Below are 17,773 nucleotides of genomic sequence, written 5' to 3' on the forward strand. Positions count from 1 at the left end.
GATTCAGGTGAGCTCTCAGCAGAGAACCAGCCTCTGTCTTCCGTGCCTCCCAGGACCGGCACCCCCGGACCACTGAGGTGAGTGCTGGCCTCCCCAGGCACGAGCATCTCAGACGGCCGCCGAGGGTCTCTAGGGCCTCTGACTGCTGGTTTTCGTCTACTTTTCATTCAACACTCTTGTCACTAAACTGAATGTGGTTTTGAGCTGGGGGAACTGCAGAGGGCCCGCTGGAGACGTGAAGCTCACTGTCTGCCAAACACCTGCCTAGGATGAGTGAGAGAACAGCCGGGTCTCCAAATCCAGTTAACCGCGTGCATGTCAGCTGTCACCTCCCTCTGCCAAGAGTGGGTGCCCCAGAAAGCAGGGGGGACCCTGAGTTCACCTGTTTGGCTGCCTGCCTGCCTTCCGGGCTGAGCCCAGAGTGCAAATACCAGGATGGCTGTGTCTTTCTTTCTACATTTATGTTTAGAGTCTGAGTCTGAAAAGGAAAACCCATCCTGTCCAGCTGGTGTGGCTCAGTGGTTGAGCGTCGGCCTATAAACCAGGAGGCCAGGGTTCAATTCCCGGTCAGGGCACATGCCCGGGTTGTGGGTTTGATCCCCAGTAGGGGGCGTGCAGGAGGCAGCTGACCAATGACTCTCATCATCGATGTTTCTCTCTCTCTCCCTCTCCCCTCCTCTCTCTGAAATCAATAAAGATAAATTTAAAACAAAGAAAACCCATCTGAACGAGTGGGTGTGGGAAGGGGCTCACCACCCGGCCGCCTGGCCTTGGGCTCGTGCTCACCTGGAGGGTCACATTGTCAGCATTCCTCTCCCAGTCTCAGCTCAGTCAAAGACGCTGTAACAACTACCTTAGAGACGCCCCAAGTCACCCAGGCCCCTCTTTCCCCGACTCTCCCTCTAACCGTGTTAGACTCTGTGGGGTGCCTGTCTTCCCTGTGCAGGTCTCCTTGCTCCCTGTCTACAGTGGAGCTGTTCTCGGAGTAGAGAAAACCCCCGAGGACGGCTCAGCCCGGCGTAAACACTCTGAAATCCCCTTGATCCCTGCGGATCTTTCCTTCATTAAGTGCCAGCCTCTGACATGGACGTCCACAGACAGTGTGGTGACCTCGGCAGGGAGGCCTGGAGTGGAACACAACCCCCTGTAAATAATACATAAGGCTGGTGTGGAAAGTGGGATTCGGGTGATTAGCGGGGGGCCGCAGCTGCGCGGCGCCGGAGTCAGGACTCTGTGGCTGGAATCAAAGTCCCCGAAATTCTCCCTTCTGGCCCCAACTTCCCTTCCTCAGCCCACAGAATGTTAACCAGTCCTTGCAGGGGCTGGGGGGCTCACTGGAGGGAGATGCGGGGGTCGTGGGTGGCTCCGCAGCGCAGCGTGGCCGTGGTCCCCTTGATCACCACGAGGTCCTCAGGAGGGTGGACGATGGACGTGCGATCTGGAAACACACAGGTCACAGCTCAGACAAAGTTACACACTTGAGTTGCCTCCCTCCGGGGCAATGAATCGGTCATCTGACACCAGAACCTCCAAGCTCCCTCCTGTCCTGCAAAACGCGTGGAAATCCCGGGAACTGAAACAAGCCTTCCCCACGCCTGGAGCTCCAGACACCCTGGACGATGTGAAAGTGGGGGAAAACCCCGATTCCTCCCCAACTTCATCAGCACCCCGGTCCCCGCGACGCTGCGAAGTGCTTTCTTTCCCGAGGCTCTTATTTAGCCCTCGCAGCAGCCTTGCGAGGCTGTGGTATCACGGACCCGTTTTCAGGAATGAGGTGAGGCTCAGAAATACAGGGGTGCTGGTGCCCGGGCAGGCCTGCGTCTCCCCCCGACAGCAGCCGCCCCAGTCAGGCCCGGCGACAGCCGTGTGGCGCGCATGCCACGTGCACACCTCCGAGGCGGGCGCTGCTGTGAGCAAGGAGCACAGCCTGAGCTCGGGGGTCACCTGACTGGGCTCAGGGCAGCCTGGCCACCTGCCGGCGGCGTCCGGACAGAATCTCCGAGCACTCGCGTCAGGTGTGTGCAGGGGGAGCGACGGGCGCTGGGGCTGCACAGAACGCGGGACGTGCGGGACGACACCCGCAGGCCGGCGTGGCTCCCAGCATTCCCTGTCGTTGGGACCTCGGGTCTCAGCAGAGCCACCGTCGGCCTGGCGAGGACCCGCCGAGGGAAGGGCGTCAGTGTGTCACCGGCCCTTAAGTACACGGTGAATTTTAGGGGCAACAATGAATCAGACGCAGCTGGAGGCGTCGACCACCAAGTGGAACAAACCGCTCCTCAGCTCCTGACAATATTGGGGGAACTGGAACCCACTTCTTCTAAACTCGTGTGTTTTCAGGACACCTCGCTCATTAGAAGGCTGTTTATCACAGTGGATGTCAACGGAATCAGAAAGGCCCACATGGATCTGGAATAAAGGCCCAGTTAGCTTTTCCTGAAGGGTGGCTAAACTCTCTCACTGACGGTTTACGGGAATCCAGTAGCGAGTGCAGATAAATCTGTTCATTTTCTGCTATTTTGAACAATTTTTAGTAAAATAGATACGGCTGAGGCAGAGAGGAGGCAGCTCATTGGTGAGTGAAACTACGGGACGGGGCAGGAATACTTGGCGAGCCAACCCCTATATTCTAGAAAACAGTTTATTCTGCATTTCAAACCCCGTGTGATAGACAAAATAGGAAGGAACAGGAACAGGGAACAAACCTCCCCCCCCCAGTCACTCCTCCCATCTAGGGGGCAGTCCTGTTTCGCAGGCCAGGAGTGTCCTGGGTGGTTATGGTGATAATACAGAAACAAGTACCTTCTCTAGGATTTTAATTCTCGACTCCGTTTTCTTGCATAAGGATCATAAAATCACCCCACCTGCCCGTTTGTTACGTGAGCCACTTGGGGACAATCCCTGCGCCACTGACGTGAAAGTCCGTCTTTTCTCTCCTGAGACGCCCCCTTTACGCCTGGGAACACGCCTTCCAGTTATTTTCTGGAAACTGAGGAATTAACTAGTGAACGGATTCCTACAGGTCCGCGGGCATCGCGAGGTCCCCGGGCAGAGGACGCGATGGCAAAACCAGGACTGAGGGCAGGGCCCCGGGGGACGGCGTCCTTACTCCACACAGTGAGCGTGGCTGACGCGTCCAGGGCCCCCTCCGCGTTGGCTGCGTGGCAGGTGTAGGTGCCGGCATCCTGGACGAAGACGGGGGTAATCCGCAGGCCCCCAGACTCAAGCAGCAGGAACCGGGGAATCCGCACGGAGCCGCTGGCCAGGATGCGGCTCCCTGAGGACAGAGAGAGAAGGGGCGGGTCAGGACCGCAGCACTCGAGGGGAGGCCGTGCTCAGAGCGACGGGCAGAAAACCACTCGGGAAATACGGGGATACGGCGGGGACCGGGCACAGACGTAGCCGCGCGGAGCCCCTGGCGCTGTTCACGGTCACGGACAGGAGCATCCTCGCCGTCCGCACTGAGGCTTGGTGGACAGGTCGTGACTCACGCCTGCGGGGTCCCCTCTGGGGGACGGGGACTGTGCTGAGCTTTCCTTATACTTGGATGTGTTTGGAACGTGCTCTCTGAGCTGATTCCACCTCAATCAGGCAAGAAACAGACACAACAAACGGGGGAGCCCGTCCTGACCATTAACCTGCGTTTTCCCGGATCTTCTGGGGCGCACAGGTTACACCTCTGAGGGTCGAGGGGGCACCTGTGGTCTTCAGGCGGCGTGAAAGAGACCTCGGCTTTGAGGCGCCGCCCGACACAGCCGCCCCGCCCCGCAGCTCAGCGGGGACTTGCCAAGGGCACTGGGGCTGCGGAGACGGCGGGGACCAACACCTCCCCACAGGAACCGAGGGCGCCACGCGTCCCGCGGGGGACGCGAATGATCCTGAGCTGGGAGCACGTTTCTTAGAAAGGCTGTGGGCCTTTGCTTTTAATATCCCCAGGACCCCTCGGTTTCCAGTTCCTTCCAAGTCCAGCGCTGAGGACGTGACGGAGCCCGCGGCCCGTGGCACTCGGGGAAGGATTAGACAGGGACAGTGACAGTCACACAATTTAAAAATGTCTGTAAATAAAGCCAAGGCTGTGAGCTCGTGAAGGTGACGAGGGTCCGGCCTGTCTCACTCATCTCTGCGCCTCAGGCGTCTGGAAGCGGGAGGAACCGTGGCCACCGAGTCCTCACCCAACGAAAGCGCGAGGGCGGGAACAGAGCTCCCCCCGGCCCCTGGGGCAGGGCCGCCACCTACCTCTCCTCCACGTGACGGCGGGTCTGGGAGCCCCCGACACCTCACACCTCAGCGTGGCTGTCATCCCATCGGTGACCGTGGTGTCCATGGGCAGCTGTGTGAAGGTCGGAGCCACATCTAGGCAGAGGGGTCAACAGGGACACACTCAGGGCGTGCCCCCCGAGATGCCCTGCCGGCCAGCTGCACCGTCCACGGGGACTTCTATAGGACTAATCACACAGATAACCAGCGACGACTACGAACCCTCTGGGGAGCGCCTACAGCCTCCACGACTCCTCTCCCAGGAGCTGCCATCTGCCCACAGCCCTCCCGCGTCGTGGACACTCGTGGGGAAGGGAGGGCCCGGCGGGAGCTGCTCTGGGATGGTAACGGGCAGAGGCTGTTATCTGGAGAAACCCAACAGGCTACTTTCATTATTAAAAAACAAAAAAACCTCTAAAAAGCTGATTTTTGAATATCAGGCATTATCCAAATATGACCCTACCACACTTTCTAGGACCTGTTTTGAGAGGTAAAGGGACCCAGTTCCAAGGATTCCGTTGAGAATTTCGGGAGTGTGATGGGCCCACCTGCAGGGGTCTTCTGCTCATGGGGACTGCACGGCCTCCAGCCCCCAGCGCTGAGTTAGACACGAGAGACAGGAGAGCGGGGGCTTCAGCGGGGGCTCACCCCACTGCCCTGCTTGGGACAGTGAGGACACGGGAGTCCCCGGGCAGCACTGGGCTGTGTCTCCCAGGTCTCGTGTGAGGGCCCTTGGGCACCGGGGCTGATGTCCCAGGAGGAAACAGAGCAGGACCCCAGGTGGCCAAGGCACAGCGGCCGCCTGCCCCTCCCAGGGGGGGACACCTACGAACCCCACAGCAGGTCCTACTAATTCTGCCCTAAGCAGAGCCCGGGCCCATCATTTCACCTCCTCTGGGGATACCACCTGGGTGGAGCGGCAGCCTCCTGACTGGTGTCTCGCCTCTTGCTCTTCCCCTCACAATCCATTCTACCCCGGCTTTGGGTGCCCCTGGAAGTGCTGAGTGACACCCTGCCACCCCCTTGCTCACAGCCCCGAGGCCCTGCCTACCCCTCCACCTGTCCTACCGGGCCCCCCGCTCACCTGCAGGCCCGTCCTCACCTGTGGCTTTCTTTTTGCACACACCTGTCCCTCGAAGATGCTTGCAGCCCCCTCCCCTCAACCCCCAACATGCACATCCCCCAACACTTTCTGACAGGCCCCGTTTACCTGCAGATCCTGGGACAGCACCACCTCGGAGAAACCCGCCCAGTCCCCCGAGCCCACCCGTCCAGTCTTCACAGCACCCGTCTCTCGCTGAAGTACCTTGTTCTTTACTGTCTGCCCCCCTGGCCCACTGTCCTGGAATCAGGGGGACCCCTCCAACCCTCCTCAGGGCTGTCACCAAGGCTGCCGGGCCCAGAGGGCCAGAAAAACATGCTCAGTGTTTGTTCAGTGAACGGATAAACACTGACTGTCCTGCTCTGCATTTTCATTCCATTAAAGGTGTTTTAATTTAGAAAAAAGTCCCTTTTGCTAAACCCTGTGCTTACAAGTCATAATAATTTATTTATCTCTTCACTCTCCAGCTGTCATGGTAAGCAGCTTAAGTACCACTTTTGTTTACATTTCCAATCCCACCCTCACAAGAACCCTGTGCACTGGGCTGGGCTGGTCCATTTTGATGATGACACTGAGGCTGAGAAATTCAACGATGACGCTGAGGCTGAGACATTCAGTAAAGCTCCCCAGGATTCTCGCCAGAGAAAGGTCACTATTCACAACCCCTGGGCCAAATCCAGCCCCTGCCTGCTTTTGTCAATAAAGCTTTATTGGAACATGGCCACGCCCACCCGCGCTGAACTGCCCACACTGAACGTCGCTGCTCCAGCAGAACTGAGTCTGTGACAGAGACGATGTCCCCTAAGGCTGAAAACATTCACCACCTGCCCCTTTATAGGAAGAGAGTCCATCCCGCCCTGTACCACCCTGGCAACAACGTACGCTTTAAATAGTTCTAACAGATCACACTTGCTTTCCAGCTAAGTGCCGCATATTATTTCTACGATTTGAAGCGATGCTGGTTTCCTACGCTCCAACCAGGACCGTAGACCTGACGCTTGGCGGGGTTCGGGGACGTGACCCCAGTTTGCTGAAATGCAGCATGAACCTTCCCGCGTCCGTCCGACTTGGCGAGCCCTGCGGACAGGCGCCCGGGCAGCCCACACCAGCTCTCACAGCCAAGGAGACGAGCGTTTTTCGTTCAAAGAGGCAAACATGAGCGGCACAATTCCACAGTCGCGAGATCCTACTTCTTTTTAAAAAGCGAAAACCTACACTACCAGACGGTAAAACCACAGTACGGGAAATTCTACCTCGTCTGAGAAGAACACAACGCGGGAGGCAGAGAGGGCGGCCCACAGGTAAAATGAAAACCTTTACTGTTATTTTATTTTTTCCGAGGGCCCAAGCATTTCTGTTAATGGGGTAATAAAAGAAACTCACAAAAGAACTATAATCGTTCAATAAAACGACAGTAGAGAATGAATACTTAAAAAATGGGGAAAAGATCAGAAGGAAAAGATTAGAAATGAGCTGGATGTCCAGAAAAACGGGGTTTTCCTACCTTTCAGGACAGGGGCTGGTGGGCTGGGACCTCTGACCCCTGCCCAGAACAGGGAGGTCCCTTCTGGGGCCACTGTGCACACATGCTCTGGGCGTCAGCAGAGGTGACTAGGGGGTCAGGGGCGCTTGTGGCCACCTTGGGCCACTCTTCCCTGTCCACTGACATGAGGGGGCTGGACAGACGTGACCACTCTTAAAAGCTCTGGCCGCTCTGATGGTCGGTACTCACTGGTGACATTCAGGTAGGTGTGGGTCTGGACCTCGCCACCCTCGTTGCTGGCAAAACACTGGAAGATCCCGGAGTCCTCGGGATGCAGCCCCTCGATGTGCAGGCCGCCAGCGGGGAGCAGTCTGTAGCGGGGGTTGCGAAGCTGGCTGAGGGGCACGGCGTCCTTGAACCACCGCAGTGTGGGCAGAGGGGCCCCTGCATGGAGCGGGAAGACTGGGTGTTAGAATTAAATTTAGGGTTCTCTTACATGAGGAATGGACAGCAGTCTTTTAATAGGCATGTCAGGTGTCCCTTCCTTTGTCATCTATTAGGATGCAACGGACCCAGAGTGGCATCCAGGGGAGGGCGGGAGGGAATGCTCAGCCCCAACAGACGGTCACCTGGTCAGGAGACAGGAGGAGCAGATCCCATGCCTGTGACACATGCACCTGCCCCGGGTTTGTTTCCTCGCACTGGGAAAGGAGGTGAGTGTCAAAACCTCAAGAGGCTGCTGTGAAGGTGAACTGAGTTTCGTCTGTGTAAAACCTCGAGTGCCCGGCACACGGCAAGTGCTCCACGGATTGAGACCAAGTGCATGGCTGCCCTGCCCTCATCCTAAAGACACTACAGGGACACAGGAACTCACTTGAAGCCAGCTCACCCCGAGGGAGGGGTGTGTGCAGGGGACCAAGGACAAGCTCCCAGGGAGGGGTAAATGCAGGGGACCAAGGACAAGCTCCCAGGGGCAGAACCTGGGCTGGGAATGAGGGCCCGTGGGCCACTGCAGCTGTGCTCTCCCCTCTGGCTGTGGCCGGCACCTGCACCTGCACCCCAGCAAGGACGCAGGCACCCACTGTGCCCCTGGCGGCCTCGCTGCACCAGGCTGACCAGGGAAACACCGTGCTCCTGCTCTGGGTGGCTTTTCCGGTGGCTCAGGTGACTAGCACTAGGCTGCTTCCTTGGGACTTCGCCCTGGCCCCGCCTGGAGCCGCCCCCGAGGACACTGGGGAGCCTGAAGTAGACCTGAGCTCCTGAGACCACAGTCCTGACCTCCGGGGGGCACTGTGCCTGCTGTGGGGCCCGGGAGGCGCAGAAGTCGCCGGGCTTATTTCAGCATCTCAGACGGTCTGCAGCTCCCTCTCCCCAGAGGCAAGATTAACCGAGAGGAGACCGTCCCCCGGGACGCGTGGTGGGAAGCGCACCCAGGTTCCCGATTTCAGACGCTGTGTGGAGATGTCTCCTTTTAATAAGTAGAGTTAATGTCGCGGAATACTTCAAGATAATGTATTCTCGGCTCTGTTCTTCGCCTTAATTATGTTTCCTGTCACTTTTTATTAAATCAGGAAATTAAAAAAAAATCCATTTTGAGGTAAAAGCATAACGAATTCATGTAAAAATCTCATAACGGCAGGTCCACGATGTGGCCTCATCGAGAGGCACTGCCTCGCACCGGCCGCGGCTTCGCTGTCAGGGTTACACAGAGGCAGTAAATTACGGGACGGCCACGCTACGTGCAGGCCCTGCGCGAACAGGTCTGCACGTCTTCACTTGCACGCCCCATCCACGCGGGAAACCGTGTGCAGGAGCAGCGGGTGTCGGGGGAGAGCTTACGATCGCGTGTGTTGGGAGAGGCCTGTGAGCATGGAGGGAACAAGGAGTGTTTCTCTTTGGGGCAATTTCAGGTCCTGAGCACTCTGTGTAGTTCCCCTCTCAGAGCTGTTGGCCTTAAAAAGCTGGTGTTTATACAGAGAGGGAGCAGTGCGACCACAGCAAGGAAAACAGCGCCCTCTAAGATCCGCTCCCCCTCACCCCTCTCCCCGGCCCTGGGCGGCCTAGGGCGGGAACCGAGGGGCAGGAACGGAGCGGCTGTGCGCCTGCCCCCGACAGTGGCCGGGCTGGCAACCAGAGGCTCACGGCTCTGTTAACGGAGTTGCCCGAGAAAGCCTGTGTGTGTGAGGGCTGGTGGGTGCCTTGCCGCTGGGTGGGAAAGGGTGACAGTGGCCGGTGGGCAGTCACGGTGTGCAGGCGGGGCTGGCACTGCTGAGCAACACAGGTGAAGTCGACCCAATGCCAAAAGGCAGAGAAACAGAAATAGTTCCTGTTCCAAGAATTTAAAGCCACCTCTCCGTCTTCAAAGCAGATGTGGTCCTGGGGCCCGATCACTACGTGGATGAGAATGAACTTCCTGCCCCGAGTCCTGGGGCCACACTCTTGTGTTTCAGAGCATTTGAAGGGAGTGAGAAGACAGGCCTCCGCTGGGACCTCCTAGCTGTTCCCATGAGTAAATATTACCACCCCCGCTCTGCAGGTGAGGAAGCAGGTCAGACACCCTGCCAAGGTCAGATACCATCCCTAAGGTCAAATACCTTCCCAAGGTCAGATACCGTCCCTAAGGTCAAATACCTTCCCAAGGTCAGATACCGTCCCTAAGGTCAAATACCTTCCCAAGGTCAGATACCGTCCCTAAGGTCAAATACCTTCCCAAGGTCAGATACCTTCCCTAAGGTCAGATACCTTCCTAAGGTCAGATACCTTCCCTAAGGTCAAATACCTTCCCAAGGTCAGATACCGTCCCTAAGGTCAAATACCTTCCCAAGGTCAGATACCTTCCCTAAGGTCAAGTACCTTCCCAAGGTCAGATAACGTCCCTAAGGTCAAATACCTTCCCAAGGTCAGATACCTTCCCTAAGGTGAAGTACCTTCCCAAGGTCAAATACCTTTTCAAGGTCACATGTACAGTCACTGTGTTCTCCCCTGTCCACAGTCCCTGTTTCTGACCGTCCCACTTGATGTGCGCCCCTGACAATGACGATTCTACCCCGGAGAAGGCCCCGTGTCCCTCCGCACGGCCACCGTCCGCAGCCCCCCACTCACCCACGGCTTCACACGGGACGTCCACGCTTTCTCCCACCTCCGCCACAATCCGGCTCTCGGGCTCAGCAGTGAAGTACGGCGGCTCTTTAAACGGGAAAGCACAGAAGAGCTGCTAAGCGAGGGAGGCGTATTTCAGGAGTCCCCGGGGCCTAGAGAGTCTGAACTCCTTCCGAAAACTATTTTGAAAACTTCATCGGTCACCAACACGTGCACAAACTCAGAACCCAACGAGCAGAGGCCGGAGGCGATTTATATTCTCGGGGCTCAGGAAGCAGATCCCCACTCGGGGCCACGGCTGCTTTCAGTGTGTGGGCTTGAATCACATACGATCTTAATTCAGGTTTTAGAAGGACCGTCCCAGGAGGGGCGTAAAGGCTGGTATTTACTGCACAGTATTTCACTGGCTGCTCTGCTTCAGTATCTAAATGAAACACCAGCTCACGAGGCACGTGGATGAGTCAGAGCCAGGCTCTCGCCTAGCCGGGGACGGGGCAGCCTATTAACGTATTTTTTAAAGTCTTAGCGGTTTTTTTTCATCCAAAATATAGATTTAATACTCCAATGCGACGCAAAATAATAGCTAAGAACAAAGAAAATGGGCCTCGCATCCATCTTTAGGAGCAAACTCTTAACCACTCGCCCATCTCTGGGTACTCCACTCGCCTATTCAACCAAAAAATAATAGTGTTGTATTAAACAATGGATTTCCTTGGAGGGTAAACGGCAGTATTTCTCTCAGTTTACTCAGCAGAAATTCGACGGTGGCCCAGCCGAGTGCACGCAGAGTTAAGGGGGCAGCGATTTCATTTTCGTGACAACGAAGGGCTGTTGTCCTCGCTTCCCGTGTGATAATTAATTTCGGGGTGCCGGCTGCCGGGGGCTTCTGCTCCCCGTAGGGGTGTTGAACGTGGCGCTGCAGCCTGGCGAGCCTCCTCTGCTGGCTGTGTCCTTAAATCACGCCGAGCCCAAGAGGAAAAGGGCCAGCGGAAACGGCACTTCAAAGAGACGACTAAGAAGAGGAGGGGTGCCCGGGGAGGCAGAGTTAGGGATCAATTTTGCAATTATCGGGGTCACGCGAGCAGAATCCGCCTGCCTAGGCGGCCCGTCCGGCTGAGGCAGCGGCTGCAGGTTCCCTGCGGCTGTGTGTGTGGACCAGGCCTAAAGAAACACCGCGAACACCGGGCGTCTGGCTTCAGGCTGCGCGCCTACAGCGCACTCAGCCCGTCCCCTCCGTCGGTGGCGTTTCTGCTCTACGCTATGCGGCTGCTCCTGCCACAGGCCGAGTGCAGGTCCTGCCCAGTGACCGCTGAAGCTGCGGTCCGATTAAAGGGTTGAGCCCGGGGGGCGTCCAGGCTGCACAAGGGGCTGCAGAGGGCGGAGGGGGCACCGTGGCGTCTGCCTCACTGCGTACGGGGGACGTGGGGGTTCCCCACAGGGGCGCAGAGGGGCAGGTCGGGACTAGAGCAGGGTCAGGAGGGGGACACGACGGCCGAGCCCTCGCCTGGTGCTGCCCGGGTGGCGGGGCCGCGGCCTTCAGCAGGCGGGACGGCAGGAATGAAGCCGTGCGGCGGGGAAGGTGACAGGAGAGTAAACAGCTTGTCCGTCTGTCTGTTCTCATCAGTGTGAGATAAAAGTAATTGGAAGGCAATTTGTCTCTGCCGCCTTCCGCCTCATGTTCCTGAGAGCGCTCTCTCCGTGTCTCCGTGGTGACGGGTCTGCGAAGCTGGTGACGTCTCCCAGAACCCCTCTCCCAGCTGCAGGCCTCGGGTGGTCCTCTCCCGAACCTCTCGGAACTGACGGGGCTCCTCAGGCCTCTCCAGGGGACTGGGCCACAAGATCCCACCTGTCACAGCAAGTTCTGATGAATAAAGGGGACTTAAGTCCACATCGAGAAGGAGCCGAGTGTGTCCTGGTCCCTTTAAAAGCAGACAGAGCCGGGAACTCCCGAGAAGCAGAGCAGCCTGGTCCGGAATCAGATGCAGGTGCAGAGCCGAGGTTCACCTCACAGGTTTAAATAGTTTTACAAGGAATTATGATGGAAACAGACATTCTAGTTTATAAGGAGATACACTCTTCTGTTGTTTAAATAACCTTACGAGGGCCCAGCTGGTGTGGCTCAGCGGTTGAGCACTGATCTAGGATCCAGGACACTGCAGTTCGATTCCAGGTCAGGGCACGTGCCCAGGTTGGGGCGCGATCCGCAGTCGGGGATGTGCAGGGGGCAGCCGATCAATGACTCTCATCGTTGATGTTTCTATCTCTCCCCCTCTCCCTTCCTCGCTCTGAAATCAATTAAGATAAATTTAAAAATAAACAAATAACCTTACAAAGTTTGAATGGAACATAGCCCTGTCTACGGGAGACACACACTCACAGGTTTTGACTTGGGCTCTGTCTATAACGTGCCTCACTCAGCTACAGCCAGCCTGGTGAGAAAGTCCTCGTGGGGGTGGGGGTGGCATTCGCCTCGGCAGGTAACCAGGGAGAAGGGTGGCAGGAGGCCCGACCCGGACCCCGTGTGGAATCCACAGGACTTGCCTCTCCAAGCCCGCCTTCCTGGGTCCTGTCAAATCCCCAGACTTCTCTCAGGGGGGCCGACGGTTTTGCGTGGCAGCTGATCAATGACTCATCATTGACGTGTGGCGTCTCATCAATGACTCTCATCACTGAGGTGTGGCGTGACCTTCGGGCCACAGAGCTGTTTCCTAATGATGGGAGGAGAGTGACACACTCCAGGCAAACTTCCTTTTACGCAGCGTTTGATGCTGTTGCTAATTCTGTTTGAAATTAGCTTTTATTTTGTCTTAGTTCGCCAAGTGACAAACGGCACGTTACGTTACGTGGGGAGCTGCTGCTCTCCGGAGGGCCTCCTCCGGCTTGTGCGCTCTCTCGGGGCCCCTCCCTGGAGCAGACCCTGAGGCACGCTTTGTCCACAGCGGCCCCTTCCACTCTCTCTTTGAAAAGCAATGGAAACAATATCCTCTGGTGAAGATTAAAACAAGAAGCTGGTGAAGTGCAGGTGCGGCTCTGCTTTCCCCGGGAAGTGCCGTGGGGCCACCACCCGAGGATGACAGCCCCGTCCCCGGGTTGAGCGTTACCTGTGATGGAGAGAAAGGCCTTGGCTCTGGCCGGCTCGGACGCGCCCCCGGCCAGCGCTGCCTCGCAGACGTACTCCCCCGTGTCCGCGGCTGTGGGGCTGCTGATGGTGAGGCGCCTCCCAGAGCTGTGGAGCCCGCTGGTGACCGTCCCCTGGTTCCTCTTCCAGCTCACACGCAGCTCCTCCAGGGGCCTAGGACAGTGAGGGCACCGGGGACAGGGCTGTGAGTCGTGTGGAGGGCGCGGGCAAAGCCAGTGCTGCTGGGGCCGTGCTGGGTGAACAGTGGACACCTGAGAGCAATCCCCACCCCTCTGCCCCCCACGCTTCCATCAGCCACGCAGCTGCTCCGGGCTGTCGAGCAAGGACAGCTAATTGCAGCTGTAATGGCCCGCGCGCGCTAATGGCTCCGTTTGCTCAGGAAAAGAAGGCCTAAGATAAATGCTGCTGGGGGCTTGGCCACAGGGGAGCTGTGGTCACGGAGCTCAGTCTGGAGAGAACCCCTGGGACTAGAGAGGGGGCGGCCTCCCCTCCTCAGCCAGCCTCTCCGAGGCGGCCCCGCCATGGCCCCGGCTACAGTGAAATGAGTTCTCTGTGACTATAAATACAGCCACGGAGGCCGGGGGCCAGGGCCCCCGCTCCCACACCCCTGTGCTCACAGCCCAGCTGGGCCAACAAGGCACCGTGGCCAGGGGCTCACACCATTGGCGAGGAGTCTCGTCACTGGCATTAGGGACTAGTGTCCCGTGTAGGGGCCAGCACATACCTGGCATTCGCGATGCACTCCAAGGTGACCTCGCTGGACCCAGCCACCACGCTCCTGTTGCCCGGGGGGATCACGATGACGGGGGCCACGGTTTCAGAAGCACCAACGTCGTCCCCTGTGGCAGAAAAAGCACAAGTCTGTGGAACTACGTACAGAAGGTGTGGGGACTGGAAGTGACAAACAAGAGAACCCGTCGGGCCCCTCTGATGGGACACCCGGAATCCCATGACCCACCGCCACCCACCCCCTATGAGGAGGCCTCGGGGGGCCCGTCCCTGGCCGTTATCAGGTACTCGGACCCTGGGGGGATCCCCAGCCCGTAACCTTACACGTCTGTCCCGATTAGGAGCTGGGGGCTGAGAGCCCTGGGCTGTTGCTCGTGTGCCCTGCGGGGCGGGGGCTTTGGGCTGCTGGACATCCTCAGAATGCCTGCTGACTCTGTCCTCTTTGAATTGACTTAAGACGTTGCTTATGGAGTTACTCAGTCCACCCACAGTTTAAAACCTGTTCAATTCCACAAGTACGTCCGGTGCCGGGCACCCTGCTAGGCACGGGGGTGGCTTTCCGATTCGGCCCAGATGCCAACACGCTCAGTGGACGAAGCGTGAGCCCGTCAGTGCGCGTCTGAGCCCTGCCTTCCTGAAAGTCAGCGCCCCGGGTCGTCCCTGTCCCACAAGTATCACACGGTGAGCAATTCAGCTCACACTTCCGGTGACAAGGGAGGAAAGTGACACGTTTTATCCACTTTTCTCTAAAATACGTGTAATATCGACATTAAACTACCGCAGGACACGTTACTACAGTTTGTCCAGCGAGGGCGAGGCCAGATGGAACATTTCCAGGACAGGGATTTCCATTAAGGGTGGAGAAGGGGGAGTCTGGAAATAAAAATAAACTTAAATCGCTGCAGAGGAAACGCTTCATCTAGGACTTCACGCCGAAGAGACTGGGCCTGCCGAGCAGCTGCGAGGACGCGGCACAGGCGAGGCTCAGGGCGCGGACCCGGCAGGGCCGGCACGTGAATCTTTAACTCTACACACCGGTCACACTGGCGTGACGCCGGGCTGCACTGACTGCAGGGCCCCCGCGGCTGCCTGGCCCCCCACCCTGCGGGGCTCTCTGGAGGGCTGCCTGGGACAGTCGCCATGGAGAGCCCGGTAGGGACTGTGGGCCGCTGTCAGGTTTCGGAGGAGATGCCACATGCGGGACAAAGGACGAGAGCTGAATGCCATGCAGGTTAACCACCCGCCTGTCACCTGTGAAAGTCGCTGATGAGGAGAAATGACCCAAGAGGCTAATATTTGCAAATAGCCCTGTGACAAGCAGGAGGGCAGTCTCGAGTGCGCAGAGGTCGCCGGTCAGGTGCTAATCGGGCATTAATCACCCTCAGCCGCGGCGGGGACAGGAGCCCGCGCTCAGCACCTGTCGCTGCCCCGGGGAGATGGTCCCCGGCCGGCCAGCCTCAGCTGCACGCTGACCCCGAGGAACTGGGCACAGGACCAACACATGCCAAGGCCGAGTGACGGCTTCTCAGGGGCACACGGGACGAACGCGGCACCGGGCCCATCGCAGATTCAGCCACGGGACGGGAAGATGAGGTCCTCCACGGTGACCCCACAGCACGGTAACCTGCCTTACATCCCACTCTAGCCACACGAGTGCCCATTTCAATGCACCCTCGCCTCATGGGGTCCCCGGGGCAAGGCGAGCAACAGCCTGACTCAGTGGTAAATGTCTGTCCGTCTCACACCCGGGCCTCGGACCCGATGCCTGTGCTCCTCCCAGTGATGTGTGACCCGCACGTGACACGCGTCGGAGCAGGTGAGGAGGTGCCGGCAGACACGTCGCCGTTCCCAGAAAGGGCGTTTGCGACATACACGTGGGGCCGCTGGGAAGGTGACCTTGACTCAGGGGAACCAGCCTGGCAAGAGCGGAGCAGGTCTCCTGGCGCAGAGCCCGGTGGTGTCTGTGGGACTGGAGCCCGACACCCAGACCTCGGGACAGCGCGGACAGTGCTCCCCGGGGAACACGCTGCTGGCGAGCGTGGGTGTCCTTCCTCGCAAACAATGGTTTCCAAATACAATCAACCTCGTGTGTGCACGTGGACTGCAAACAACAGTGCAGCGAGGCCTAAAGTGAAACGTACCCCCCCATGTGCACGCCTGGTTCGTCACCTGGCAGCTTCCCCTCAATCAGGTGGGGGGCTCACTTGTGTTCTGGAGGGATCTGAGTTCCAGGGGGCAGAGCCCTGTCCTCGGGCCACTCATGCTCCGTGGAGGGGCGTCCCTGTCTGTCTGTCTGTCTGTCCACTGCAGATGCCGAGTACTCTGTACACAGCAGAGGGGCAGGGAGCAGGCAGTTCCAGTCCACACTGTTAACTACCCTGCTTTTAGCTCTAGCCCGTCCATGACCAAGTCCGCGCCAGGTGTCCCCACGCTGAGACCTCTCCCCCACGGTCGTCCCTCCATCCCAGAGTTCCAGGTGTCCCCACGGTCGTCCCTCCATCCCAGAGTTCCAGGTGTCCCCACGGTCGTCCCTCCATCCCAGAGTTCCAGGTGTCCCCACGGTCGTCCCTCCATCCCAGGGTTCCAGGTGTCCCCACGGTCGTCCCTCCATCCCAGAGTTCCAGGTGTCCCCACGGTCGTCCCTCCATCCCAGGGTTCCAGGTGTCCCCACGGTCGTCCCTCCATCCCAGAGTTCCAGGTGTCCCCACGGTCGTCCCTCCATCCCAGAGTTCCAGGTGTCCCCACGGTCGTCCCTCCATCCCAGAGTTCCAGGTGTCCCCACGGTCGTCCCTCCATCCCAGAGTTCCAGGTGTCCCCACGGTCATCCCTCCATCCCAGAGTTCCAGGTGTCCCCACGGTCGTCCCTCCATCCCAGGGTTCCAGGTGTCCCCACGGTCGTCCCTCCATCCCAGGGTTCCAGGTGTCCCCACGGTCGTCCCTCCATCCCAGGGTTCCAGGTGTCCCCACGGTCGTCCCTCCATCCCAGGGTTCCAGGTGTCCCCACGGTCGTCCCTCCATCCCAGAGTTCCAGGTGTCCCCACGGTCGTCCCTCCATCCCAGAGTTCCAGGTGTCCCCACGGTCGTCCCTCCATCCCAGAGTTCCAGGTGTCCCCACGGTCGTCCCTCCATCCCAGGGTTCCAGGTGTCCCCACGGTCGTCCCTCCATCCCAGGGTTCCAGGTGTCCCCACGGTCGTCCCTCCATCCCAGGGTTCCAGGTGTCCCCACGGTCGTCCCTCCATCCCAGGGTTCCAGGTGTCCCCACGGTCGTCCCTCCATCCCAGGGTTCCAGGTGTCCCCACGGTCATCCCTCCATCCCAGGGTTCCAGGTGTCCCCACGGTCGTCCCTCCATCCCAGAGTTCCAGGTGTCCCCACGGTCATCCCTCCATCCCAGGGTTCCAGGTGTCCCCACGGTCGTCCCTCCATCCCAGGGTTCCAGGTGTCCCCACGGTCGTCCCTCCATCCCAGAGTTCCAGGTGTCCCCACGGTCATCCCTCCATCCCAGGGTTCCAGGTGTCCCCATGGTCATCCCTCCATCCCAGGGTTCCAGGTGTCCCCACGGTCGTCCCTCCACCCCAGAGCTGCTCTGCAGGCCCCGGCGTCCCCTCTGGCTGGATGACGGCCGTCTCCCGCCCTCCCGTGGTCGCGTGGGCCAGGGCTCCGCCTCCTGCACCGCTCCTCAGTGGGTCTACTTCTCTCCTAAGTGGGACGAGATAATGGACGTGCATCTCAACCTGCCACGCGGACTTTCCTACCACGTTCTGTTCCCACGCTCAATTTTTGGACAAGAGATGCGTGGAAGAATAGCAGGCAGTCTTAAAAGGGTAAAACCAGCTCTTTACTTCTGCCATTCCCACAGAATTTAGACCTGGTGAGCGTCCATCAAATCTCACCGCTGGCCTGACTCTCTCTAAACATCCTGCACCGATGAGCCGCTGACACTGCCTCCTCCAGAAACATCCCCCTCC

General features: G+C 58.7%; 1 protein-coding gene across 1 annotated transcript in view; it reads right to left on the reverse strand.

The window, feature by feature from the left end:
- SDK1 (sidekick cell adhesion molecule 1) overlaps positions 1 to 17,773 on the reverse strand; it is a gene marked incomplete at its 5' end in the record, with an annotated part of 555,106 nt that overhangs the window by 119,438 nt on the left and 417,895 nt on the right. The window contains 7 exons of the mRNA XM_081133971.1: positions 1,336 to 1,438; positions 3,107 to 3,274; positions 4,234 to 4,350; positions 7,089 to 7,283; positions 9,942 to 10,025; positions 13,040 to 13,230; positions 13,802 to 13,916. Coding sequence (XP_080990097.1) covers positions 1,336 to 1,438; positions 3,107 to 3,274; positions 4,234 to 4,350; positions 7,089 to 7,283; positions 9,942 to 10,025; positions 13,040 to 13,230; positions 13,802 to 13,916 — 973 coding nt within the window. The remainder of the gene's footprint in view (positions 1 to 1,335; positions 1,439 to 3,106; positions 3,275 to 4,233; positions 4,351 to 7,088; positions 7,284 to 9,941; positions 10,026 to 13,039; positions 13,231 to 13,801; positions 13,917 to 17,773) is intronic.

The sequence above is a fragment of the Miniopterus schreibersii genome (assembly GCF_964146895.1).
Source record: "Miniopterus schreibersii genome assembly, chromosome: 4".
Taxonomy (NCBI): Eukaryota; Metazoa; Chordata; class Mammalia; order Chiroptera; family Miniopteridae; genus Miniopterus; species Miniopterus schreibersii.